Below are 26,488 nucleotides of genomic sequence, written 5' to 3'. Positions count from 1 at the left end.
TGTTTTCATCAAGGGAAAATAACTCTTCAAAAAAGTTTTAAGTGCAAAATGAACGCTTTATTATATGTTGAAAGTCCTGTGAATTAAGTTCATTTAGCTTTCACTGTTATCTAGCAATACATATTTACTTAATTTAAAATGATTCAAAATTATTCAATATTCATTAAATACATTGAAAAGCCTTCCTTATAAGAATTGCTTTTGACCTACAAAAACATTTACACGCATACATCATGATCAAGACTTTTTTGTGTTTATTAGTACTCCCCATCATCCGTACAAGCCCTGTAATTTATTTACAATACTTTTTTGGAGACTTCGCTATGAAAACGATATATCTTAATATGATAAGATGGAAAGCTTGCGGTTTACTCGTTCTTTTTCAAAATTTTAATTGTTGATTGATTGCATGTACCTGGTCACTAATGAAAATAAGGTGTTTGTAGGAGATAAATTGTTCACTTGTTTCACACCAGTTTTACAATTTCACCAATTTATGGCTGCCCATTACATCTTGCACCTGGTTCTGCTGGTAAATATTTTTATCGTTTAAAACAGAGACATAAATAACATATTATTTATGTTTCTGTTTAAAATAACTAATCATTTTTATTGTGTATTAACAGTGTACATACAACATCATATCTCCGTTAACAAACATTTTTGTATATATTTTTTTGTACTAATCTTTCCAGAGTATTAAAAAAGATGGTCTTATGCCCCCACCCCCCCCCCCCCCCCCCAAAAAAAAAAGAAAGAAAAGTATTGAAAAATTACACTGGAAATTTAAAAAATAAAAAATATTACAAATATTAGGATGTCAATTTTTCAAAGAATGACATACCAGGAACAGTGTTAAGAATTCCTTTAAACTGAACTTATAAGTGTAAAATTAAAATGTTACAAGAAAAAATGTTTGGTTGATATAGATTGTTGATATCCATTTATTATACGAATTTGACAGCGTACATGCACATTGTTTCTATTTACGTTAACACTAATTAAAACAAACATCTTCGGCGTGTATACTGTTTATGATGTTTAATTATGTATCATGTCCTATCCAATAAAATAATAATTTTTTAAATTCAATTCCTGTATATGCAATCTCTTGTGTTCTTTTTTAGAACAAAGAAGTAAATATACAGTAAATTTTGCTTGTATTCATACGCACTTTGCTCCCTTTTCTTTTAATCAACGACATCACAGGAAAAACAACTCTAGTAACAAGATACTTTTATTATAACAGTCACACAAACAAATTCTCTACACATTTCTAACAGATTTGTAAAAGTTGGAGATCGTATAGAACAAAGGACGGATAAAGTACGTCACCTCACAACCAATCAACCATCAAACTACCACCCCTGGTCACCGACACAGACACAGATGTAACCGTGGGTGTGTCCCTATTTTACCCCATGAATGCACCACGGGGGTTCCCCCACCTATGATGTCCCCCTGTACGCCATTGCAGATTTCTGGGCATTCCACGCCGACCGCCTCTTCCACCTGTAGAATATTTGGAAAAGGTTAAAATCAATGGAGCAGGTGTAATATTAAATAGAAAATAACATATTCCTGTCAGTTTTTTAATATATAATACTTTTTGTAAATTGGTATAAATTAAACCAAAGCATAATTTCAATTTCTACAAGTTTATGCATACTCTGATAAAGAAATTTTTAAAGGAGTTAATGTGTGAGGGTTATAAGTAACACGTAAAGACTCTTCTCAAATACTAACAAAACTTATTTATTTCACGGTATTACGCTATATATTATGTTTTATTTCAGTTACCTGTTATTTTCTTGTCTACAATAGTTTTCTAAATTGCCATGAATTGATGTTCCATAGAAATCCAGTGTAGTTACTATGTTTAGGTATATTAATGTATGGTTAGTTTATGGTCAGAGACTGTTAAAAATGGGTAACACGATGAAATGAAACTATTGGGCCGGGATTGTGTGCTTTATCCCAAATTACCAATTTAATTCCTAAAACAAATAATTTAGGTAGCAAAGGACAGTATAAACCAAGTAAAGTGAGATAATAATACTAGTATTAGTGATCCTGCATAACTATGGTAGCACACCTTTTTCTAGGAATCTTTTCTGCGTTCGATCACCAATGACATTGTTATCAAGGTCAATGCATGTACTTAAAAATGAAAATTAAGTAGAAAAAGATGAAAACTAAACAGATATAGCCGAGAAACCCATTTGTCATGTCAAAATGATTGATAAGTGATGTTTGATAGACCGAGAACAGTTCTCAAAAATAAGAAAAAAATCCAGACATAACTAATTAAAAAAAGATGAAGATAGATCGATGAACGTCTTACGAGGACCAATTAAATAAGACATGTACAACTGATTTTTATATTATTCCAGTAAATCTCCGAATTTAAACACTTGATATTCAAATACGAGTGCGCAAAAAGAAGACAAAATTGATGAGTGTGCGAGGCAGGCGATTTAATTTTCCTTATTCATCATGTAGGCCAATGTATTTTTTACTGAATCAATATGCAAAATTGTTTTTAGCTTTTTTTCCCTAGCAAATTCAACACATATGCACGTGTATACATATTTCAATGCAACACGCAATTACACACAATGGTTGAAGAGATTTTATTAGATTTTGAAAAAAATTAAAGGGAATTTCCAAACAAATACTCTGTACTAGCATGTACTTAACTTATTAGAGGAAGGAATTTCTCTTTAAAAAACCCACAACTTTTCGTCCCTCTGAAGGAAAGCGACACACTATAGCATGCATTATGTGGGACCACACGATGACTTCATTATGACACAACGGTAATAAATTCAACATTAAAGGACGGTGGGCTAAAACAAACGAGAATTAAATCAAATTCCTCGTTCTGTGGTTTTAATACAGTGATCTACTTGTGTTTTGTCAATCAGACAACGGACGTGTGCCCGAGGGGTGCGCGAGCGGTTTCCCACAAGATAAATGTGGACTCTTACTGACGTCTTTATACGGATTAGGCTGTTCATTAGGTCGATTCTCTTTCCTTGAAAGCTGATAATTTCTTACGTTTATTTACTCATTTATATCATATATACCACAATTAAAGACACAAACAAAGGTATATATTGTTATATAAAAGTTATTTTAATGGATTTCTGCGTTATCACTCTGTTATTGATCAGTGTGCGTATATTCCCTAATTTACATGCATAATACTCATTTGTTAAATATAGGTTACACAAAATTTACATCAATCTAGACAAACATTGGAAAATACACAAAATATAAAAATACCCGAAGAACCGTTTTAGCCGGTATTCTTTGGTAACAAAATAGAAATGATAAATAGTTCTTTACACTTTTTCTATCACAGATGATTTGATTATTGGCACATAGTCGTGTATCACAGATTAACCGTTTATAACATGTAATCGTGCATAGAACATTTTCCCATTCCGGGTCTACACTTCAAGGTCGATGAGTCAAAATGGCCCCCATAACACCGGTTAACGAAGTATTTTCCCGTGGTGCACCTTGCGAATTTGTTGCAGGAATTGGTACACTCGTAGATCTGATTCTCAGAGCACGGGCTGGTACAGGGACCTGTTTTCTGTATGATACATCCATTACCAAGATCACATTCTGCAATTAAAAACCAAAAAATATACAATGTACATGTAAATAGGCGTGTTATTTAAATAGATAATTTGCAATACATGTAACAAGAATTTTCTCCGAATAAAACTTCAGTTCGACAGAAAAAGTACTGATATAACAATTCTATAACTTACTGTTCAGTGTGCCAGCAAAAGAAGTTGCCCCATTGAATTTCGTGCGGACAGGGCTTGTTTGTTGGGCGGTCCGTCTCGGACCCTCTATTCCGGGGTAGGTAGGCCTGGTCCAAGAAAAGGATTGTTGGGGAATGTGTTGATTAATGACGGTCTGCCAAGGCCACTTGTTGCTATAGTCACAGAAGAAAGAGAGGAAGATTTCGTGTTCGTTGAACTGCGGAAAACCATCTAATTCGTACAGCTTCATTATAGAGTCTCCAAGCGAATATGCGTACAAATGTGGCAATTTTGTGGTAATGTCGATGGCTCCGGAGCATGGCTCGTATTTCTTGGTTCGGAGATTTAAACATGATGGGCGACAGACTCTACCACAGGAGTCATAGGCTGAAACAACAGCGCTGGTTTTTCCCCGAATCGGAGTCTTCACGGCAACATAAGCTACAGACACGGAGACGGGCAGTCGTTGATCAACAATGGCGTACTCTTGATAAGTTCCGGAATAAGAAATTCCGTCCGTGCGGACGAATACCTCTCCTGCCCCGGTTTGGGAAGACTTGCATTTTTGGTAACAATCTGGACGACCTGGATTTAAAGCCGACTTAAGTTTGGTGTATGTATTGAGGGAATAAATGTCACTTCCGGACCGGATGTTACCACTTCTGACTGGATAGGAATCGTACTTTGTGAACGATGGATCTCTCTGTGTTATCACCCGAACTGGAATGTACACCCATTCTTTGATATCTTTTCTGCCGTTTGCGCAGAAACTGTTTTGAATTGGTTTATATTCAAATGCGGAACATTGGTCAATAAGTGGATATGTAAGTTGTTCAGGAGCTTCGGGATTAACTAGTTGTGGTGGCGATGGGATTCTATTGTTCCTGTTAAACCAACGTGTATTGACCCATGGGAAAGTCGGTCGCCTGCTAACACCCCCATTGTTGTTGTTGTTGGTTCCAGGTCTTTGACCATTTCTCTCCTCCTCTAAGTCCCTCTGGTATTCTCGTAAAGTTTTAGATATACAAATGTAGTTCCCGTTGAGCTGCACGCACCGCAGTTGGTTTGATCCACAGTCCATTGACCTGGCACTGCAAGTTGGAGATGGTTCGTACATATATAAGCCATCCATCATATTACGACGGACGCCGTCTCGGACTGTTAAATCGGGTCTCAACAACCCGAACTCTGCGTCAGGGGCATGAAACTCGTTCCCGTATTCCTCTGGATTCGTTGGATAGTCGTTATCAATGTCAACTCCAGCTCGTAAAGCATTTTGTCGCTGAAGTTCCCAAATTCTGTCGACATTGGCGTGATGCATCCAGAATAGGGGATCGTCTGCTGCAGTGTTGAGTTCAGCCATGTTCCCTCCAACCCAAAGATGAATATCGCCATGATGGAATTCCAAACCATGATTCTCCATGTCTCTGGTCATTCCGCATATTTCTACAAAACGTGTTCTGGTTGTGATGTTTTGAATTTCTTCATACAGGTACAGTTCTCCTTCCACACCGACGTTTCTTCTTAGTGGACCAGTTTCCGTTTGCCAATTAGCTGCAGGTCCTGATGTCACTTCACCATTGCCATTTCCCATAAACTGAGGGGAGAACATGAGCGAAGATGCACTGTCGTCCATATACTGGTCCAGTAATGAATCCCAGTAAGGTAAAGTTACGGTGGGGTCAATCTCTTGCAGTGCCATTTCATACCTAAATTACGAAAAATCATTCGGCATTAGTACACGATGAAAATAGAAAAAAATTGATATTTTAAAGGAAAATAGAGAGAGAGAGAGAGAGAGAGAGAGAGAGAGAGACTGACTTACACTTTTAAATATTCTCTATGGAATCCAGCAAAATGACATCCAAAGTGAGCAGTTTGCTCAATATCACCAGTATGAAAAGAGGATATCGTATCATAACGGCTTGATTCCCCACCCTACAGTAAAAATATGATCATACATGTAACTCTATATGATAAAGATCGCTTAATATAATACATGTATCTCTATATAATGAAAGATTGCTTAATATTTTTAAGTGATGGCAGTATTCAAAAATCGTATTTACCGTGCTTTGTTTGAGTCTCCGGACGGCATTGTGGTACCTTGCCCTTTCGTTGGCGGACAACATCCGGTATTCCTTCCTCCTTCTCACAGCGGCCTGTCGCTTGCCCCGAGAGGTGTGGAGAGAGCGAACTTTTCTTGTCAGCCCTTCCAAGTACCTCTGACCCTCTGGACTTAATCGTTTCTCTGGATATTGTCGTTCTCTATTAGGCTTCCATTTGTATTCCTGTATACAGTTGTGTAAAATAGAGAGACCGACCTCTTCTTCTATGGTACAGGAACTGTAAAACCTGTTCAAACATTTTGCCATTTCTATAGGTAGGTCTCGAGATTGAAGAAGGCCGTCTGTCTTCATAAATAGCACACATAATGCCAGCAGGCAAACACTAACGTAGGTCATCTAAAAAATAAAACAATTTTGTTAGGTTTTATATTTCAAAATGTTACCAAATGTAGAAAAAAAGTATTTATAGGGTTTTTAGGAAGGCTTTTTTTTTAAACAGAAAAAAGATATACCTTTTAAAAAAAAAATATTTTGTTGCATCCAATTAGCTCCTTTGAATAAGTGTTGTCCTGCAGTCTCGAGTCTATTGCTGTTTCATTTTGGCTGAATCTCTTCTTATATTCAATGGTTCTCGAGGAAATAACCACGTTTTGAGTGACGTCACGCGTCGTCAACCATTGATATCGCGGGATTTTTATTTGCGGGCTGGGAGAATTGGACCGAACAAGCGACATAGGTGACAATGTTCGATGATCATAAATTAGTGAATGATTGATTTTTTACTAGTTGCCCAAGCGTCACCTCTGAACCACGTCAAAGCTGTAAAAATAGATGCACTCGTGTTAACATAACCAATGTTTTTCAATCGTAGAATAAAGCCAACGATTGGTCAATCTGTAAAAGAGATAAAAACAAAAACACTACAATAAAAATAAACACACACTCGCAATGATTTCTACAACATCTTGGCCATCTTAGAATGAAACTATAAACACGTACGACTGAAATTGGAAATTATTTAGATTGTTTGGATGCTCAAAACATTATTTAGTAATGTAGGAAGCGTTTTAATTTTAAGTAAACTTTTAGTTATTGGAATATTGCGAGAAATGAATAAACCTAAAAAAAGATTGAAGTCGTCGGGATTCAAATGATCTGCAGAATCTTGTTCTAATTGTTCTATTTGTTGCTTGTTACCTTGTTACCATGGTATTCAATGTAATAAACATATGAAATATGAAATACGAAAAGCTAATCTGAGACTGAAATGCATTTAAGATAATAACCAAATGTTAAATTTACAAATGAAATGCAAAGATGAAGAAGTTCGTATAAAACAAGGGAAATTCCCTTGAAACCACTAAGTTTTGAGTTCTGAAGTTACACTGATTTGCATGTCTTTAGTTGGCATGTTTGAAAAACCTGGTCTGATTAATCACCGTGTTTAGAATAATGTGGAATTTTGTGGATACACGTGCAGTGCAGCCTTATGTATATCAGATATATCCGGTTTAGTGAATAAGCAAAAGTTTCAAGAAATCCTAGGCATTGACGGGAATTAGGACGAGCTGTACTGACGTCAAGACGAGGACCTCTGTAACAATAACGGCCATGTAACGGTCACTATTTATAGCACAAGGTCACGTCACAACGGCAAGTACTTGTCATTCACTTGTGTAATGAAAGTCATTGGTCATTGGTGTATGCAAATACTATGTACCAATAAAAAAAGTTTCAGTTCGTTTACTGAAACTTCAATGAGAGTTCTAGATTGCATTTATTTGTTGTGGCTTTTTATTTTAAGAGTTGGTATTTTATCCAAAAGTGTTCATACTGTAAAAATCTTTGTCGTAAAATTCTGTTGCCATCAACCCTTCAAAAAATCTTGTTATAATCTGATGAGCAAAAATATAACCTTAACCTTAACTCGTGTGGTGTTCAGCACAACAATATATTAATTCACAGGTCAGGTAATTACAATCTGAAATGATGAATTAGAGAGACTAATTTGATAGCTAATAAGTCAACAGCACGAGACCGTTCCTTTAATTGTTTTTTTCGCGGAAACAATGACACTTTATTCTTTTAATTCGTATGTACAAAATGTACTTTTTGACAATCTATAAACAACCAACCAGTATGATAACCGATTAAATTTAGATAATAAAAAAAATGTTGATGCCAAATGGATTCTTTAACTTTATAAACTAACGTTCAACTATATACCTCTTTTCGGTATCGTTTCAAAAGCAAAATATCTATTAAAAATGAACTGAAGGTTTTAATTTACGTGCAATCAGTTCAAAAATCGCAATTAATTAGTAGAAAAAATATATGTACATGTATTCATTTTGAAATCAAACGTAAATATCTGTTCTCACAGAAATAAAACCCTCCAGGTAGAACGGTATATATAGGAGACAGCATTTTGAAAGTAAGAGGGTTGGTCTGAAAGTTATGCCACAAATTCGGGAAAATCATAAAATCTCATTGAAAAAAAAAACCTCTGACATTTCACACACAGAATAATGCGTTCCATTGTGCGAATCTACATTTGTTTACACCTAATATTAGCAAAATGTTGGGCATTTTGAAATTTGGAGATGACACCCTTTAAAACCAGAATGTAGAATTTAGTATTTTTAGCATAACGGGTAGAAAATTATATCATTACTCACATATTACAATGTCAGGAAAACAGCTATTGTAATATTTGTTTTAATCTATTGGAATTGGGGAAAATAAAATTTCCTCTGTATTCCTATAGTAAATGTATCCGTATTTGTCAAACCAGCCTCTATAAATCCATAATTTTGTCCCAGAATTGGCCGAGTTGCTTTGACTACGCTTCATTGTTTTTTTTTTCATTTAAAAAATCGATTGGTGTTTTTGTTTTAATTGAGGGTTTTTTTTTCAAAAATTAAAAAAAAAACGTATCTTGCGATTTGTATTGGTCAAAGCAAAAATGAATTTCGTCTTTTTTCGCTTGTATGGCCTTTATATTCTTTGTTAGACAGTCTAATGGCACCAATCAGCAACATCGGTTTGGAGCATGTACAATTCTTTAATCGTGAAATTTACTCTAGAATAAAAACGTCAAATTAGACTCTAATTTATAACGCGGCAATATCACGCCTGTAAAACTTTTTAAGCACTTACATTATTTTAATAAAACCACAAAAATTCATAATTAGAATGATGATTGTGCATATTTTGATTGATCGTTTCTGTTACGGAGTGCCCATCAGATACATTGTGTGTGTTCCTAACTTTTGAATTGTATTTTAGGGTAAGAACAAATTTGAGGAGTGTTATTTAATACTTAATATAGGCCGTGTTTCATCCACGGGAAAAAAAGTATTCATTCTAAAAAAAAAACACCAAACATTCCGTTTCATCACGGCATGCGGAATGTTGTGTGTTGATGCATGAACATAGGCTGCTACGTATATCTATCTTATTACAACGAGCTTCTAATGAAATTCGAGGATATCTCTACACGAAGTTTTTATGCTCTATGATTGATTTCTTAGACATTTTATTCAGTTCCAAAAAAAAAAAAGAAAACTTCCAATAGCAGAAGCTCTAAAGTGGGCGTCTAAAATGACTGTAAACTGAGAAAAGTTCGGTCTTCAAAATTAAAGGTTTTATGAACTTTCTTAACCGCAATATACATGATTCAGTTCAAATAAAGAATACTAAGTACATGAATTATAACCATCCATTACTTCTTGTTTTTTGAAATGATGCTAGTTTTAACAACCTTAGTTTAAATAAAAATAATTGTGAACACAATGCTAAACATCTGTCCTGGTTATATTTTTGTTAGTTTTGTAACTATATTACATGTATTTTCATGTGACGGCCCTAAATTTTGTTGAAAAGTCGGGCGTTTCTAAAAACAGGAGAATTTCTGGTTAACGGTCTTAGAAGGCCGCATCAAATATCTGCCAGTTGATTTTTAGCCAGGCTCTGCTGAAGGCAGAGTCCTGACTGTAGGCAGACAAATCGCCAATGCTACTATAAATAGCACAACTTTAAAAGTAAACAAAAAACCAAACAGCGTCAAAGTAAAAGCTTCCGCTATACCAAATAGTTACAAAGAGCCACGTTTTGTTAAAAGTGTTGGGTTTTTTTTGTTTGTTTGTTTTTTTTTAAATTCAAGAGAATTGTCTATCTTTTTTAGATTTCTTATTAATTACGTGTTTTAAAAACAAGACTATACATTTTGGACACATACAGAGAGCATGAATTTCCATGAACTACTTTGCTGCGCATTGAAGAAACTCAAATTCCAACTTAAATTTGGAATTCTATATAAAGAATTGGATATATTTGTAAGAGGGATCAAATATTAGGAAACAGCTTCTATATCATGACATGATTATTTAAATTTTTCATTTCGGCATTCAATGCTTATTTTTAGATGTTGTCGATTCTATAACAAACTTACAGGTGCTTGAGGACAGGATCAGAAATTGGACATTGCAGATTTCGAATGTAAACATAAGGGGAAATAAACACTGAATGTAAATACATATATGCACATAACCCCGAGTGCCCTGTAGGTATTAATGTTGTTGGTTGGGGGTTTTTGCCTCTTGTTGGAAGTGTTACGGTTTACCGCGTTTCAAATGAACAGCGTGTAAATCTATGACATGGTATGTTTAAACTTCTTGTTATGGACGAAGTCACTCAAAACTATCTTTTGTAATTCCAATGTAAGCGCTAATACTACTAAAGAAGCAATTGTATTCTATTTGGTCTATAATGGCATTCCTACTCCTACTTTTTCAGTATAATCGGACATATTGTGAGAAAGAGGAAACCCGAACTTGGTCCCGCATGCAGAATAATAAACACCAACAACATTAGTTCCATGCCCACAGCCTTCTCCTAATCTTGAACCATGGTCATAACCAATATTCTCATACAGCTCCGGAGTTTTTGTTTCAGTGTATCAACACATTCCAAACAATAAAACTATATAATTCATTACAAAATCACTTTATTTGAACCATACAATTCAAATATGTAGAAGACAAAAGTCTGTGTATGATATATAACAGAAATGAATGATATAAAAATAAATTACAAAATGTATGATGAAGCACTTTTCTGTGCAAGGTAATTCATCACATCTATTTCCATGGATCAAGAAACCAAGAACCAAGGAAAGTATATGAAGATAGATTGAAACCATATCCAAACTACACTGAATAATTATGACAACAAAAACAGTTTGGCACATGCTTGAGAGAGGATTTGATTGATGTTAATCTCTACAAATCTAATTCTTGATCTAAATATAGCAATATATAAACAACAGGCGTCAAGACGATTTGTAGATTTGAAATGTACATTCAATTTGACAAGGTCATTATCAGTAGAGTTTGGGACTTGACATGGTTTCGTTCGAGACATGAATACAAAATAAATATGGCACATACGATCACAACAAAATATTGCACTTGGTATGATTTTTTGCTAACAAAAATCACTGCACATTTCATAGCTAACAGAGATCTCTCATGTTGTTTATATATATACATATATATCGGATTTGCTGAAGAACTGAACTTGTCATTTTCAAAGAAAATAATGCACACTCAATATATCTTTGGATTAAAGATTTGTATTATCAGAATAAAGCATATGCATTATTTTCTGTTGAAAACCACAAATCTTTTTAATCAGAAGTACTATGCGCTCGCAGTTCCGAGGAAAGAAGGGAAACTTTATTTACCAATTCCAAACCCGCGAACACCAGAAAACTTTCGGCGCGATTGGCGAGCTTGTGGTAAGCCATTCCATTCTTCGTTCGTACAATGTCCTTTTCCTTGTTGACATTTCCCTGAGACGGGGTCATAATGAGATTTGTAGCACAACTGAACGAAGTAGTAACCCGCCCAGCATTTGGCAAACCGGTTGCAGGAATCCACACACTGGTAAGACTTGCCCGTTTCACACGGTGCGTTGCAGTCACTCATAAGGATTGTACAATCTTTATTGGTAATCGGACATTCTGAAAAGTTAATATAAAGAATAATTATATATATTTCAACATCATGATATTAAATGCGATGTACAATGTGAGATTAAAGACTGGGATTATGTTCAAAAGTTGACATAACTTACTTTTTAATTGAATCGCAGGTTCAGTTGTCGCCTCAATAATAGGAGGTATTGGCTTGAATGCTTCGGCAGGTGGAGACATGAGGTTCTGCAAAGGACTGGGCTTCATTGTATTTCTACTAATCTGAACTCCAGCAGGGGGCGTTGGTGGGTCTTTGGCCCCTGGTTGACTAAATACAGTGGGCCAAGGCCATCGGTCGCTGTAGTCACAGTAGAACGAGACGTAGATTTGGTCTGTGGAAAACTGAGGACACGATTTCTCAGAGTTAAAGTCCCAGACTCCGAGGACGGCGTCTCCGAAGTTGTTACCAAACATCAACGGTTGTTTCGTGTTGACTCGGAGGGCACCCGAACAGGGACGGTAGAGATTGGTGGAACCAGGGACAAGGCAGGACGGACGACAGACTCGTCCACAGGAATCATAAGCGGATATCAAGACATCGGCCTGCCCTGATCCCGGATTTTTAATGGCAACGTAAGCAATTGACACAGAAACTGCCAATCTGTGATCTACGATAGCAAATTCTTTGTACGACCCGTCGTAGTTAAGACCATCTGTTTGAATATATATTTCACCAGCCCCGCTGTATGTGCTCTTACAACTTCCATAATCTGCTGGCTTGGGTGAACCACGCATGTACCTATTCAGGTTACTGTATCCAGAGGAGGCGTAGATATCTGTGTTTTTCATTGGCTTGCCGTTAACAACTGGATACGATTGGTATTTACCAAAGTCCACTGGTCGGCGGATCGTAACTCTGACAGGAATATAAATCCACTCGTTAACATTCTTTTGGCCGTTAACACAAAAGGAGTTTTGGATTGGTTTGTGGAGGTCGCCTCCTTTGTTTTTGGGAGGTGGTGGATATGGTGGGCTGAGGGTGGGGCAAGGTTCAGGGGTAGTGGTCGGTTTCGGCGTCGTTGTTGTTGTTGTCGTTGTGGTTGTTGTTGTTGTCGTTGTAATACCCGTATGGCCTCCACCGTTAGCCTTGAAGTCTTCGTATTCCTCTATACTCATTGAACGACATTTGTACTCGGCTCTTTCATTTTGGACACACAAGAGATACGGCGAGCCACAGTATGGTTTTTCTGCGGAGCATGTTGGTCGCGGAGCGTATTTGTAGATGTCGCGTATGTAAGCGTCACTCAAACCGTCCATTACTGTAAGTCCTTCCATCATGTCACCTAAAGGTTCTTCTGGGCCATGGAAAACATCGCCAAACTGTGCTGGGTAGTCAGCTGTAACGTCAACACCTTTGTTTTTTGCATTCTCTCTTTGCAACTCCCAGACGTAATCAATGAAAGCGTGGTGCATCCAAAACACGGGCTCTTCAGACGCAATCTCAATGATGCCCATAACGCCATCAACAAACAGATGGAATGGGCCGTGGACAAACTCCAAGTCGTGCCAAGTGCTAGCATCGTCTCCGCAAATTTCACTCATTCGCGTGCGTGAAGTGACATTTTTGATTTCCTCATCATCCATAGGCCGTCCAGAGATTCCAACATTTCTAAAGAGTTGTCCTACTGTTGTGTTCCAATTTGCAAATGGTCCAGAAGTTACAAATCCTTCCTTTGTTCCTAAGAAATCATCATGCCAAATCATGGAGTTTGCACTGTTTTCCAGTCCCATATTAAAATCCAATGTAGAGTCGAGGTATGGTAATGTAACTTCAGGGTCCACTTGTGTTAGAGCTTCTTCGTACCTATTTGAAAATAGAATTTATTATCCCTGCAACAGTTTATCTTTAAAAGTGTTTATTTGTCTTGTATTTTTTTATCATAATAAGGAAGCGACCTTAAATGTCAGACAGTAAATACCATTAAACAATCATTCATTGTTTGGAGAATGAACAGGATATAAGTTTCTGTTGACCATGTACATTGATATATCTTTATTGAAGTCTGTGGTTCTGCTTACGTAAATCGTGACGCACGATTGACAATCACACACAGTTCATTAAACACAGTAAGTGTATTAAGTAACAAGAAGAACTTACATTAAGGTGTACAATCGGTGAAACCCCAGAAAGTTACAACCACCATGCGCGGTATATTGTGTGGCTCCGGAATGAAAAGATGCAAGGACGTCGTATTTGGACTCCCCTTCAATCTACAAGCATAACATCAAACCCGTCTTGAATATTCAAACATTGAAAAAATATGCATTGAAAAGAAATTATGAAAAAAAATTATAAAAGTCATATGATTAAAAAAACCCTAAAATACAAAAAGTATAGGAAATAAGAGAAATCATATTTCATTCTTATATAATAAGTTTAAGTGTCGTTGTCGATGAGGTTTAACAATGCAAACATGCAAACTCAATGTTAATAGCTTACCTTTTCGTCATATTTGAGTCTGTTGAGAGCAGAGTGGTAGCGGTTTCTTTGATCGTCAGTCATCATACGGTACTCTATCCTTTCACGGCGAAGGTCCAAACCCTGCCTCCTTCTGCGCTGACCATGAGCAACTCTACCTAAAGCACTTCTAATCAGGCTACCCGTGTATTGGACGGTTGCCCCGGTAACGTTTTTGGCGGCAAAGTTTCTAAATCGCGATGTTTTCCATCGATAGTTTGAAATACATTGATGATAAATACTCAAAGCAACTTCCTCTTTGATGCCTCGTGACTTCTTCCACATGCTGTAGAGACACTGAGCATACGGAGTGGGGTATTCCAGGTTTTCTATCAAAGCTAACGTGACGGGTAGTAGTCCAAGAAACAAGACACTAATTAAACACTTAGGAACTGCCATCCTAACTCTGTAAACAAACCAAAAAATAATTCATCTCATTACTGATATAAATCAAGGTATGAAATCTACAAAAACTTCAACAAAAGAAACTAGTGAAACTATTTTTAAAAAATCTTCAATACTCACGGTTTTGATGAAAATATTTATAATCCTATAGAGCTTTTTAACATATATGTTCCCGGTTTTTATAAAGATTTAATGTTTTTTTAACAAGTTGGAAATGATTTTTACCATGCCGAGAGTCGTGTTTTATACGGAATGAGGTTTGGGGGGAAGTCCTCTGTCTTCTAAATGAAGAGTAATTCGTCACGTGAGTGACAGCATTGTGTTCTTACGTCTGCTGTCAACTCCCGACAACACGGACATCATTAATGAAGCAGTAAACGTAAGACGGGACGTCCCCACCAATCAAACTGAGCGCGGCACGGTGCCAAATCCTCACTCAGGGGAAGTGGCTACCGATGGTCACGTATCCATGGCAACCACTCATGTTGTGAATGGAGCGATTACTACAATACTACTAAATGCTAATTTCAGCAAAGATCTTTTCCACATGTTTTATGGTTTTTTATTTATTGATATGTTCTATTTTTATGTTTTACATACATTGGTATTATATCAAATTAACATGTACTGTTTTATTTAGTGTTTACAAGGACACTTAATAGTTATATATGATTACGGATATGACATTGATTAATTAACATTATTCAGCATGGAATGGGTTAAGGGTGAGAAGAAGAGGAGACAGAAGTAAGGGAATATGAAGCCGTCTTAATACCAAGTATATAAGGTATACTGTAATTACGGTAAAAGCTTTTTAGTAACAATAATACAATTTGAAAAATTAATTTGTATTTAGAACAATTAATCATTAATCCATTTTAAGTGGGTGGGGGGTTGCAAAATAACTTTACTTAGACCATTTTGAATAAACAAACAAAAATCCTTCATACTCTTTTAATGTTATCTTTATTGTTTTACTTTTTTTTTTTTGCACTTTATGGGTTACAAATTTTATTAACTTCTTTAACGGTGATTGATTTGCCAACCGAAATAATTTTTCACAAAAAGGCGTCCAATTATTCCGAGATGTTTTAACCTATCATGACGTACTGCACAGCTTGCATCAAATTGTCTCTCAGTGTTAGGAAGGCGTCCTTGCGTAACGACCCGATCTTTCAAAATGCATTTAGTGGCACAGATAGTATGCCCCGGGCAATCCCTAATTAAACTTGTAAACAACCGAAACAATGATTCCTTACATCACATGATGACATAAAACATTGTTATGTATTCAATAATATATTCAATTAAAGTACTGAAATTTCCGATAATTTATTTTTGCGTTTAAAATGTAGCTTTTGTTTTCTAAAACGATTGTTTTGGGGTTTTTTTTGGTTTTTTTTTCATTTTCTTCTCGAGATAGATAAGATAATACTATATGAAAGTTACCATGTTTTGGGTAATGGTTAGATTCTAATTGGTTAATATGTTTGGCCTGTTTCCGTTTCTATTATTTATTGTATTTTCTCAATAAAATTATTTAAATTAATGTAATATATCATCATTTATATTTCAGAAAGAAGCTCAAATTATTAAAAAAATCTGTTCATTTTAAACTTTTGATCTCTCTCTCTTTCTCTCTCTCTCTCTCTCTCTCTCTCTCTCTCTCTCTCTCTCTCTCTCTCTCTCTGCTTGCAAAGTAACATTTCTTTCCTTTTAGAAAATATTCGGGAAAGAAGGAGATAACAAAGGGCAATTAAGGTAAAATAAAATAATTTTCTTTCTATTTTTTAAAGAATTCTTACCCTGCGCAGAGAATGAGTTAAATTGGTGAAAGGGATAAAATAATTAGTCATTGGGAATTCAAAATGAACTGATTAATCACAGATCTGATGAACTCTCACAGAAACTTGCAGATCTCAATATCATCTCAAAAAGGTATTTAGTCTTTTTTCATATAAGATTTAAGAAAAAGAATTTCAGTTAATAAAGAATTCGTGTAAACTTGACGAATCCCCTACAATATTTTACAGTTAAAATTCCATCGCTATGGTAAAATATGAACAATATCTATAACATCATTTTAGATTTATTCTAATGTATTGAATTAACTCTACCCCTTCAAAAAATTTAATTTATATATTTGATTGAAATATGTATGTGAAATTGTAAGAACTTTGTATTATTCTCAATATATAAATTGTCCCTAATATAATTAACTTATAATACTGTAAAATACTGCCATAATAATAGGGGTTATTTTAAAAGATCGAATTTGATATGATTTGTGCAGTATGCATGTTTTTTTCTAGCGCATGGATATAGAAGATAGGTTCAATTCAAAATAAAAAATTCAAACATTATTAAATCGAGCAGAAAATTACCGTATGTAGACCTTGGACTCATAAAATTTTATTCCTCGGACAACCCCCCTTCCCCTAGAAATAATTTCTGGATCCGCGCATGCTAGCAGACCCTATCATTCTCAGCAGGACGTGCAAGCTTGCATAATCTTTCAAACATTGTTTTATTAGACGTACTTACACTGAAACATGTCGGGCGAATTTTGTATTAATGGGAAGGAATTAAGACGTACTTTTGTCTAATTTTATGACTGACTATATAACCTTTTGTTAGTTTTTTTTTTATTTATGTAGTTTTAGTAAAGTTTTAGTATTGATATGAAAACGGAAAGACTCACAAATGTTTCATTGTAATTAATAAAAGTTGTATTTACGTGCAATATGTAGCATGCATATTATGACGTTTTGGAATTCCCCTGATTTCTTTTGGCTTGAAAATCACTTGTAAAAATAACTGTCACCAAAAATCTGACGCACGTATGACGAAAAAAAGAATGAAATATAATCCATCAATACCGTGCATCATAATTCAGATCCTGTTTGTCAAAGTTAGAAAAAAAATATAAGAAAATCTAATAAGAAAATGAGAAATAGACACGGTTCATGGTTATTTTTACGCCCTGATTTTATTTGCATATGCTATTAATGATAATACATTTGCAAGTTAGATTTTAAAGTCGTATTGACGTATCTAATTATCAGACTAATTATCAAAACTGGCTTTTCTGAAAACTTTCATTTGCTAAATATATCTCTTTTTCGCAATGATGATGTCAGTACTAACTTAGTTTACCATATTTAAATTAAAAAAAAAAGTATTTGCATAGCATCATTGCATTGAGGAGATTATGAATATTTGAAATCCGACAAATTTTTGAGAAAGACACAAAACCGCAAAATTGTAGGGTTTTTCCATTCAACAACTGTGTCCATTTAGAAATGTATGATTCTTGGTGTGCACGTCATCATGTTTAGATAACTGTATCGTCAAAAATGAACATTTATAAATAGTAATACAAGATCAGCGAAAACGAGTCCAACTTGATTTCTCAACGATACCGAGTATTCTGAGAATGGATGAATGAATTAATGGATTATAAGATTGTTTTTATATCAGTGTTTAAAACAGATTATTGCGTTTTTAATTAAAATAAAAAATATTAATTGAATAGTGGAATGGACTAGACTCGAGAACACTCGAGCTTTAGACTTAGGCGGTGGAGACTTCGGTATTCCGATTTTCTTCTCATCAGGCCATCGAACTCATTACGAGGGACTGTTCCGATCGAGTATGGTGTATTTTCAAATACGTTTCTCATGCCAGCTATCAGAAAAACTCGCACTTGATTGAGGATGATGACTAAGGTTTTTTGCACTCAAATTAATTGACATTAATGCATATTGATATTGTACTTTAAAAAAAAATAATTGATTGCGAAATGTTCGTTTGTTTTGATACATTATGATCTATATTCATAAATCATTGTGTTATTGTCTTAGCTTGTTTTTTTTTATAAAATGGTCATTGTTTTATTAGACATTTTTTCGTGTGGTTTTGAAAAAAATTATCACTTCCACTTGACGGTTCTTACTGGTAACTAGCATGGCTCCAATTGTTGGTTTCTGTCTGTATCTATTGGCTTAATAACCACGTGTAACTTTGCAAATAACAGTGAATTACAGAAAAATATCACTATTCGGATCTTTGAAGAATATAACCATTTGTTACATAAACGTCAATTATCTGCTCTAAAAAACCTGCATGATAAAATACATGAATGGGGAGATTCCCGAGCAGGAGTGGAAAAAGGGGGAATAGAATGAGGAATCTCCCAAAGACTGTAAGGGCACAGTTTATGATGAACAGAATCAATGAACATCAGCCATTGTGACCACATACATCTGTACAACATCTACACATCAGGTGTTCTGTATGTTTAAAGTCTGTCCCAAGATATTTATGCAGCTCATTTGGACGATTTTCAATAAAAATACACATACCTGTGAAAGAAGTGCAATTGAAATAGTTGAAAAGGATAATTTCCAAGATAATTTCATTAACACATTATCATCTCTCACTCGGAAAAATTGACAGGAACGAAAACAGATTCCTTACGGAGATTTATAATGGGGAATGTTTACATCTTCTCTCCATTCGGAATACACTCGGAATGCATCGCGCAATTTTACAACGTTATCATCCGGGCTTGCTGCAATACAAAATCTCCGTAGACATCACATTTTTTAGCATTGTAACCTGAAGGGCTAACAGGGGCGTTTCGACTGAGAAATCTTGGAAATTTTTTATACTTTTGAAGGAACATCATTTGAACCCTGAGGTATTTATAAATAAAATGCAATTAAGCAAAATGTAAATCCAAAATATCTTGGGACAGACTTAAATACAGGCGGTTCCATGTCACCCGATACACGCTTACAACATGGTACACATAACAAAGCGAGTCTGGATCTTACTCAAATCTCTAGATGCATATGCATGTACTAGAATGTTTCTTATTCTTTTGGAGATAATAGCATTTAAAATATTGCTCTTTCATGCATTTTAAGTTTAATTTTAACTAAATTACATGTAGTTTAATCTGATTGACCCCCGCTTTCGCTTTGGATCACAATGCTAAAAGCACTTGTCAAAGACATACCTCTAAATGTATTGAATTTATCGTCGGAGGTTGAGTTTTTGTTTTCTTGACCGAAGAGGTCAGCGTTCCGATCAAATACGTGTTATTTATTTTTTTTAAATTATCACCGTGCAAAATCCACTGTTTATTAAAAGCTTTATTTTGATAACATCGGTTTTGTAATATTTTCTCACAGTTCATTTCGTACAAAGTAACTTATTAAATTAGTGATTGACACTTTTCGGACTCTACAGATATGCGTGATTCCAAAGAGACAGTGTTCTGTCTCAAGAACTGCTAATCCGTTAAAACAACTTTGTGCGATAATCATGTCTAGTACACCAAAGACTCGTTGAGTTTATTTAATTATTTTATATCTGTCAATCTTTCACTCAACTTACTTATATCATCACCTGACGAAAAAAAAAGACGAAAACCACACATGTCGTACAGATACGATGGTTGATTCAAAAGTTATGTCGTAAATGCGATAAAATCGTTAAAATTTCGCGTAAACTGACAAAAACTTGTGTTTTGAGATATCTACCAATTTCAATTCAGATCTGAAATTTAAATGAATCGTGATATATATTTCTGAAGATAATCTATTCTGTAGAGCGTGAAGCAAGGATAGTCACAACACGCTAGCGACTTCATTTCTGCGTTCTGGTAGAATTTCGTAATTTAGTACTCTATAAAAAAAATTGGCCATGATGCTCTATTTTTCATTTTTTCGTTTTTTCCCCATAAGGTAACTAATTACCCGGTATTCTTTTTGTAATCGATGGGGTATTATATTGGATAACTTGTAAAATTAATCAAAATTTTACTTTAAATTATAATTTTGATGTGGAAAATTTTGATGTATCATGTTACACAATACAGCGTCAGTGTAAAACGCGGTACATAGTGTGACATTACTTTTGGATCAAGGCAACCCTTGTATATACTTTTGCATATTAAATAAATCATTTTATATTGTGTTTTATATTTCTTATTGCTGAACACTGCTCGTAAATAGGCTCTGCAAATTACTAAAGAGCTGTCCAGTAAAAAGGAACCCTCAAAATTTTCATTCAAATTAACGTAGGTGTAGAATAATAGTGTGTAAAGAGGTCAATACAGGTGATTAATTATCTTGTTTGCTATCTGCCAATCTAGTATTTCTGAATTACTAAGAATAGAAAACTAAGTAGAACGTCATTCTAACCTTTTCCTTAATTATTCATGTTCAGGAAATCTGATTTTAACGTTAACATGTTGCTTATTTGCTGAGTCAGATTCTTGAAGTATAAAATTATTGTAAATTGTTGATCAAACCTACTTTTACATATTCCCAATCGAATTTTGAATACTTAGTATCAATTACTACTAATACATGTATGTTCAGATGTGTACCAACTGTTTCAGCAGAACAATCGTTGCCTTTCAATGCAGTCACGGTGGAGGTCATGTAATTTATATTCAAGTTCAAGTTCAAGTTCTTTATTCCGAGAGACAAAGGTTATACATATGAACATATACATATTAAATAAACAGTAAGAAAAACAAAGTGTACATAATCAATTTGGATAATTCACATGGAGAGTTCGTTGCTTGTTTGCATAATATAAATATTTACCTAAATTACACAGTTCTTTAGTATTAGTGGTAGATAAAAACTGTATAACTTTATAGACACTTGGTTTTCGGGAGTAGTATTTTTCAATATACTTATCTCTTAAACTACGAAGTGATGGACAAATAAGTAAAAAATGGAACTCATCTTCAATTACATTTAAGTTGCAAGATTCACATTTTCGACAATCACGTGTTAAATTATCATTCCTCCCTGTTTCAATCTTTAAGTCATGTGAGGACAACCGTAAGCGTGTAATTAATTTACGACATTTTACATGAATTGGTTTCTTTAGGTAAACTTGTAAACAAAAATGATCAACAACATGTTTATATAATATACATTTTGATGCATTGCTTATATCGTTAACAACTTTTTGTTTAAAGACATCACACATTCTATTAAATATAGTATCTAAAATAACAGATTCTTTCATAGTAGTTCGATATAAATCGGCTAAGCCTAAGGTGGACAATTCTTTCCTAATATTTGAAATCCATATGTCGTTGTTTTTCACCATGTCTTCGTAGCATGCTTTTAAAATATAGTTTTTACTGTTTCTTAATTTAAACCAGTATTTAAATTTTTTTTGTTTCCTGAAAATCTCTAGTGGAAATCTACCTACTTCATAATAAACTGCACTGTTGCAAGTATTTTTTCTGACACCCAAAACCTTCTTACAAAAATTTCTAAGGACTTTTTCTACATCTTGACTTTTATGGAATCCCCAAATTTCAGCACCATAACTAAGTACACTTTTTACATAAGTATCAAAAACATTTAATTGAGTTTCAACATTAAAATTCAAATCTTTCATTTTACTAGATATGCTGAACACTGTGCTGCACAGTGCTTTTGTGTAGATAAAAATTTACCATTGTAGTTAAACAACATACCAAGATAGTTAAATTGATTCACTACTTCTACGTATTTGCTATTGTATTCCCATTTTTCATTATCTTTAACACATTTTCCGTTTCTAAAAATTACAATTTTGGTTTTTTGTACATTAACAGATAAGTTCCATTCATCAGTATATCTGTGCAATGTGTTCAGCATATCCTGTAAACCCTCGGGCGATTCTGCCAAAAGGACAGTATCATCAGCATACATAATTAAGATATAAGTATATAAAAGATACATTGGAGTTGAATTTCACTATATTTTGTGTTGCACCGTGTTGAAAAACAAAAGAGAAAAGTACATACCAAAATTTTATTATTTTAGACCAATTATTGTCAAATTTAATGAGCTTTTCCCCTCAAACAATGTGAGCTTATCAAGCAAGTTAATATATGAATTGATCAGACTGAGTATTGTTAACGAGAAGGCTAAACCTCCTGGTTATTAATTGCTATATATTTATCTAAATAAAAATGTACATTTATACTTCATATATATTTTGTACAGAACCATTATAATTGGTTTTTTTGCCTCTACTCACGCATAAAGTGTAAATTGCGTATATGTTTGTAATATTCTCTATGTTGTAAACTACAACCAACGAGAAAAATAAACTGTGTGAGCTATTTAAACAATAACATGCTTTCTTTGGTGATTCAAGCGGGGTATGTAGGTTGTGTCATTGCAGAAAAGATACAAAACCCGCGTTAGCGGGTAATGTAATTTTTTATGCAATTATCACTACTTTCATAACCCGCATGAATCGCCAAAGAAATCCTTTTATCGTTTATATTTACATCTTTCTTTTAGCAAACTAATAAATTGATTGTTAAAAGTAAGTAAAATTTACAAAATTATTGTCAATGTACATTAGTACGTTAGCTAAAAGAAACAGCCAAATTGTCTCCTATGGGAATTTTATTCTGATATCATTATTATAATTTCGTGCAGTCCGTGATTTTTCTTAGGTTGCTGTAGGCTTCAATCAATCGATAATCGGGGCGAAAGATTTCAGTCCTGTCAGTTTTTACAACTGTTCCATAGAGCTATGAACTAACTATAAGTTTCCGTAAGAAATAAAAGGAATCATACTTGGTAGATGAAAATAAATTATATAGATACATGTGTATAGTAGTATATGTTTGAGAGAACAATTCTTAAGGGGGAGATTAATGTGAGTTTAAATATTTTACTGCAACATCTGAATCAATCTTCAAATCATAAATTTTACGATATATATGTACTTCTTATATAGCTTTATAGGTAAAAACGTAAATGATTCCTGGTTTTAATACGAGAGTGCTTAATTTTGCTTCTGCAATGTCTTTAAACAATACGACTTGCCCATATATTTAAAAGATTTTTTTAAGGTATCTTACCAATATATTCTTTATCAAATCAAATGCACCGCAAGGTTTATGACACTCCCCAAGATGTTTACATTAATTTATAGAAAAGAACTATATAAGTCTCGTCATACCGAACAATGGTAGTCACCTCACCTACATTGTATATTTGTTGAAACGATAATCGTTCTTCTCCGAATCACAGGCCCCGAGCGATGTAGATTGGTTGTCAATCAAATAATTTCGATGTTTCCGTCTGTTTCTTACTTGATAGAAAGTAGTTATCGGACAGGTTGATAAAGCATTGCCTATACTTAGGTTTGTTTTTTATGTGATGTACATGTATATGCTCAAGTGTTTTGAAAAACATGATTACACATAATTTGACAGTTTTTTTAAAACCTGATCTGTGTCCAAAGTGTATAGATAAAATCACACTGTTCTTTGCAATGTACGCACATGATATTCCGTTTCATCTTTTATCAGATTTTCTAAGAGCAGTAACCCATATTACTTTTATGCAACACATAGTTTGGCATTAAAAATGCATGTCAATGTCTTTCCTTATACTGTGAGCATTGTGCGATTTTACAATCAATGCAACGAACAGAAAAGCGATAAGGATATCTTATCATTTCTACATAAGATTTTTAAAAAATCATCCAGGTAAGCGTTAAATCAAATAAAACTATTTCTGCATTTCAAATCTTAAATGGTCAATTTGTTTGTGTCAGCTCAATTCTTAAAATATGATTTTTCTTATGCTTGTGGTTTTTATTTATTTTAACAATAATTTACAATCTGTTTTCATTAATAAATTAAACAAAAATAAATTACAGTGTATGCAAAATACTCATTTATTATTTTCAAAAAGTGACGGTTATCGATAATCATGTCCTGATAATCATCCCAGTGACCAGATCATAATAATTAAAAAAACCCAGAATATAAGACATTTTTAAACAAACTTTCCCTTAAATCTCATTATATCTCAAAACTCTTCACCAGAAAAACCTAGTCATCTTATTAAGATTAAAACAATTCATCCATTAAAAAAATGTTATGATAATATTTCATTTCAGACTTGATCCTAGCATGTAGGCAGTGTACTTCTTTATAAAAAAAAACTAACCTTAGTTTTAAAAACATAAATGTATTTATCTGTTTACTTCAAATACTGAAATTAAGGGGGCTGGATGGTCGTGTCTATTTTTTACACTACATTTATCTCATTAAAAAGGAGAGCTCTATATGAATATACAGCAAAATATTTAAATAACATTGCTAAAATATATTGTTTTTTTATTAAATGATACAAAAAGGTAGTTTATAGCTATCATATTCATATATAAATATTTCCCTTTATTTAATGATAGTATAAAGCTAAAACATCTAAAATGGTTAGCTTATTGATCATCCGGCCTCCATTAATCGATTAAGATTGTAAATGTAAATGAATTTTCATATTTATATATAAACAATTTCACATTCAAAAAGATAAACCAACTACCAAAATTTCGATTGTATAAACGCATTAAAACAAATTTTAAAACTGAAAATTACCTTGAAATGGACATCTCAAAATCTCAAAGATCTATTTTGGCACAATTCAGATGTGGGATACTCCCAATTAAATTGAAACGGGGCAATATAAGGGGGAACGTCTCGATGAAAGAATATGTAATTTTTGTGTATTAAATGAAATAGAAGACGAGAGTCATTTTCTGTTGAATTGTACAATCTATTCTGATTTTAGAAGGGAATTATTTAATAATATAGGATATAATCCAACACTGGTAATGTCAAATTTAGACTGTATTATTTTTCTACTGTCAAATTTTCCGAGACAAACCTCTAAATATTTACTTGAATCTTACCTTAACAGACAATCATTACTGTATAAAAAACGCAATGTGTAATATGTGTATATATGTTATAATTGTATTTGCAGTGACATATAGGCCCAGTGGGCCGGGTGTTTCATTATCTATTTTGTATAACATTTTGTAATTGTTTTAACACATGTCACTATAATAAATTATTTACTTACTTACTTACTTCAAAAGTACATTTTTCAATACATCTTGTATCATTGTTTTTTTTTATTTTAGACAATTTAAAATTTAACATGATAGCTTTCGATGGCAAAGTATTTTATGACGTTTCTATCTTAACAAATCTTTAACTTCAAAAGTACATACAGGATCGTATTTCATGAATACTTTTGAAAATATGAATCTTCAAAAGGGTGGCTCCCATCAGCCACGCACCTCCGTTCACTTGACTCTACACTAATTTAGTGTTTCGGCGGTGTGATACGAGGTTAATAAGTAATAAATGGTTTTGAAAAAGGATTCGGTTTATAATTTAGGTATTCCTTTTCTTTAATTTTACTGCTGCAAATCCGCCTCATCAGGAGTTTATTCGCATTACTGTATGTGTATGTACATAGTACATATATTAGTTATTGTTTAATTATTGAGGAGGTGAGAATATCACCAATATTTTGATTTCGTTTGTAGGACACAATCGGTAATTCTGAGAAAATTTGTCTACATTCTTGTTCTCTTGTAAGAATGTGCCAGTATTTAGTCAGTTTTTGTTTAAGATGCCGTATGCCTGGGTTATATTTGGTGACAAAAACTAGAGGAATTTTTCGGTTTTTAGTTTCGTTTTTATTTTTCAATGAATTGTCTCTGCTATAGTTTGCAAGTACACATTGTATACTTGTTTTGATTTCTTTTTCACTGTAGCCTCTTTTTAAGAGATGCATTTCAAATTCACGTAGAATACTAAGTAGAGTATTTTCATTGCTTGTATTTCTTAAATGGCGTATAGTTTCGCCTTTGATAAATCCTTTGAAAACAG

At 33.8% G+C, this 26,488-nt stretch overlaps 2 protein-coding genes across 3 annotated transcripts; both read right to left on the bottom strand.

The window, feature by feature from the left end:
• Positions 1 to 1,253: 1,253 nt before the first annotated feature.
• Positions 1,254 to 25,748, bottom strand: LOC105329903 (uncharacterized). Of its 2 annotated transcripts, XM_066080281.1 has the most exons (7): positions 25,738 to 25,748; positions 14,872 to 14,934; positions 14,329 to 14,752; positions 13,987 to 14,099; positions 11,990 to 13,692; positions 11,598 to 11,876; positions 1,254 to 1,512 (listed from the first exon to the last, which is right to left on the bottom strand). In XM_066080281.1, exons 3-7 carry the CDS (start codon positions 14,743 to 14,745, stop codon positions 1,415 to 1,417), a joined length of 2,610 nt encoding a protein of 869 aa, XP_065936353.1. In that variant the 5' UTR covers positions 14,746 to 14,752; positions 14,872 to 14,934; positions 25,738 to 25,748; the 3' UTR covers positions 1,254 to 1,414. The 2 variants fall into 2 exon arrangements, with proteins under 2 accessions (XP_065936353.1, XP_011429695.1); XM_011431393.4 differs by lacking the exon at positions 25,738 to 25,748 and having other exon boundaries at positions 14,872 to 15,030.
• Positions 3,116 to 6,568, bottom strand: LOC105329902 (uncharacterized). The gene is made up of 5 exons (XM_011431392.4): positions 6,364 to 6,568; positions 5,852 to 6,247; positions 5,608 to 5,720; positions 3,786 to 5,491; positions 3,116 to 3,636 (listed from the first exon to the last, which is right to left on the bottom strand). The coding sequence occupies exons 2-5, from the start codon at positions 6,245 to 6,247 to the stop codon at positions 3,413 to 3,415; spliced, it is 2,439 nt and encodes an 812-aa protein (XP_011429694.3). The 5' UTR covers positions 6,364 to 6,568; the 3' UTR covers positions 3,116 to 3,412.
• Positions 25,749 to 26,488: the final 740 nt, after the last annotated feature.

This window comes from Magallana gigas, chromosome 3 (genome assembly GCF_963853765.1).
Source record: "Magallana gigas chromosome 3, xbMagGiga1.1, whole genome shotgun sequence".
Lineage (NCBI taxonomy): Eukaryota > Metazoa > Mollusca > Bivalvia > Ostreida > Ostreidae > Magallana > Magallana gigas.
This window is presented reverse-complemented; position numbering and strand designations above follow the sequence as displayed.

Excerpts from the sequence above, each read along its gene's own strand:
- LOC105329902 (XM_011431392.4), bottom strand. The coding sequence starts at position 6,247 with ATGACCTACGTTAGTGTTTGCCTGCTGGCATTATGTGTGCTATTTATG. Across the intron at positions 5,721-5,851 it reads GGAGACTCAAACAAAGCACG|GGTGGGGAATCAAGCCGTTA; the intron begins GTAAATACGATT and ends TTTTTACTGTAG. Across the intron at positions 3,637-3,785 it reads TTTTGCTGGCACACTGAACA|AATGTGATCTTGGTAATGGA; the intron begins GTAAGTTATAGA and ends TTTTAATTGCAG.
- LOC105329903 (XM_066080281.1), bottom strand. The coding sequence starts at position 14,745 with ATGGCAGTTCCTAAGTGTTTAATTAGTGTCTTGTTTCTTGGACTACTA. Across the intron at positions 14,100-14,328 it reads GACTCAAATATGACGAAAAG|ATTGAAGGGGAGTCCAAATA; the intron begins GTAAGCTATTAA and ends TTATGCTTGTAG. Across the intron at positions 1,513-11,597 it reads TGTTCGCGGGTTTGGAATTG|GTGGAAGAGGCGGTCGGCGT; the intron begins GTAAATAAAGTT and ends AATATTCTACAG.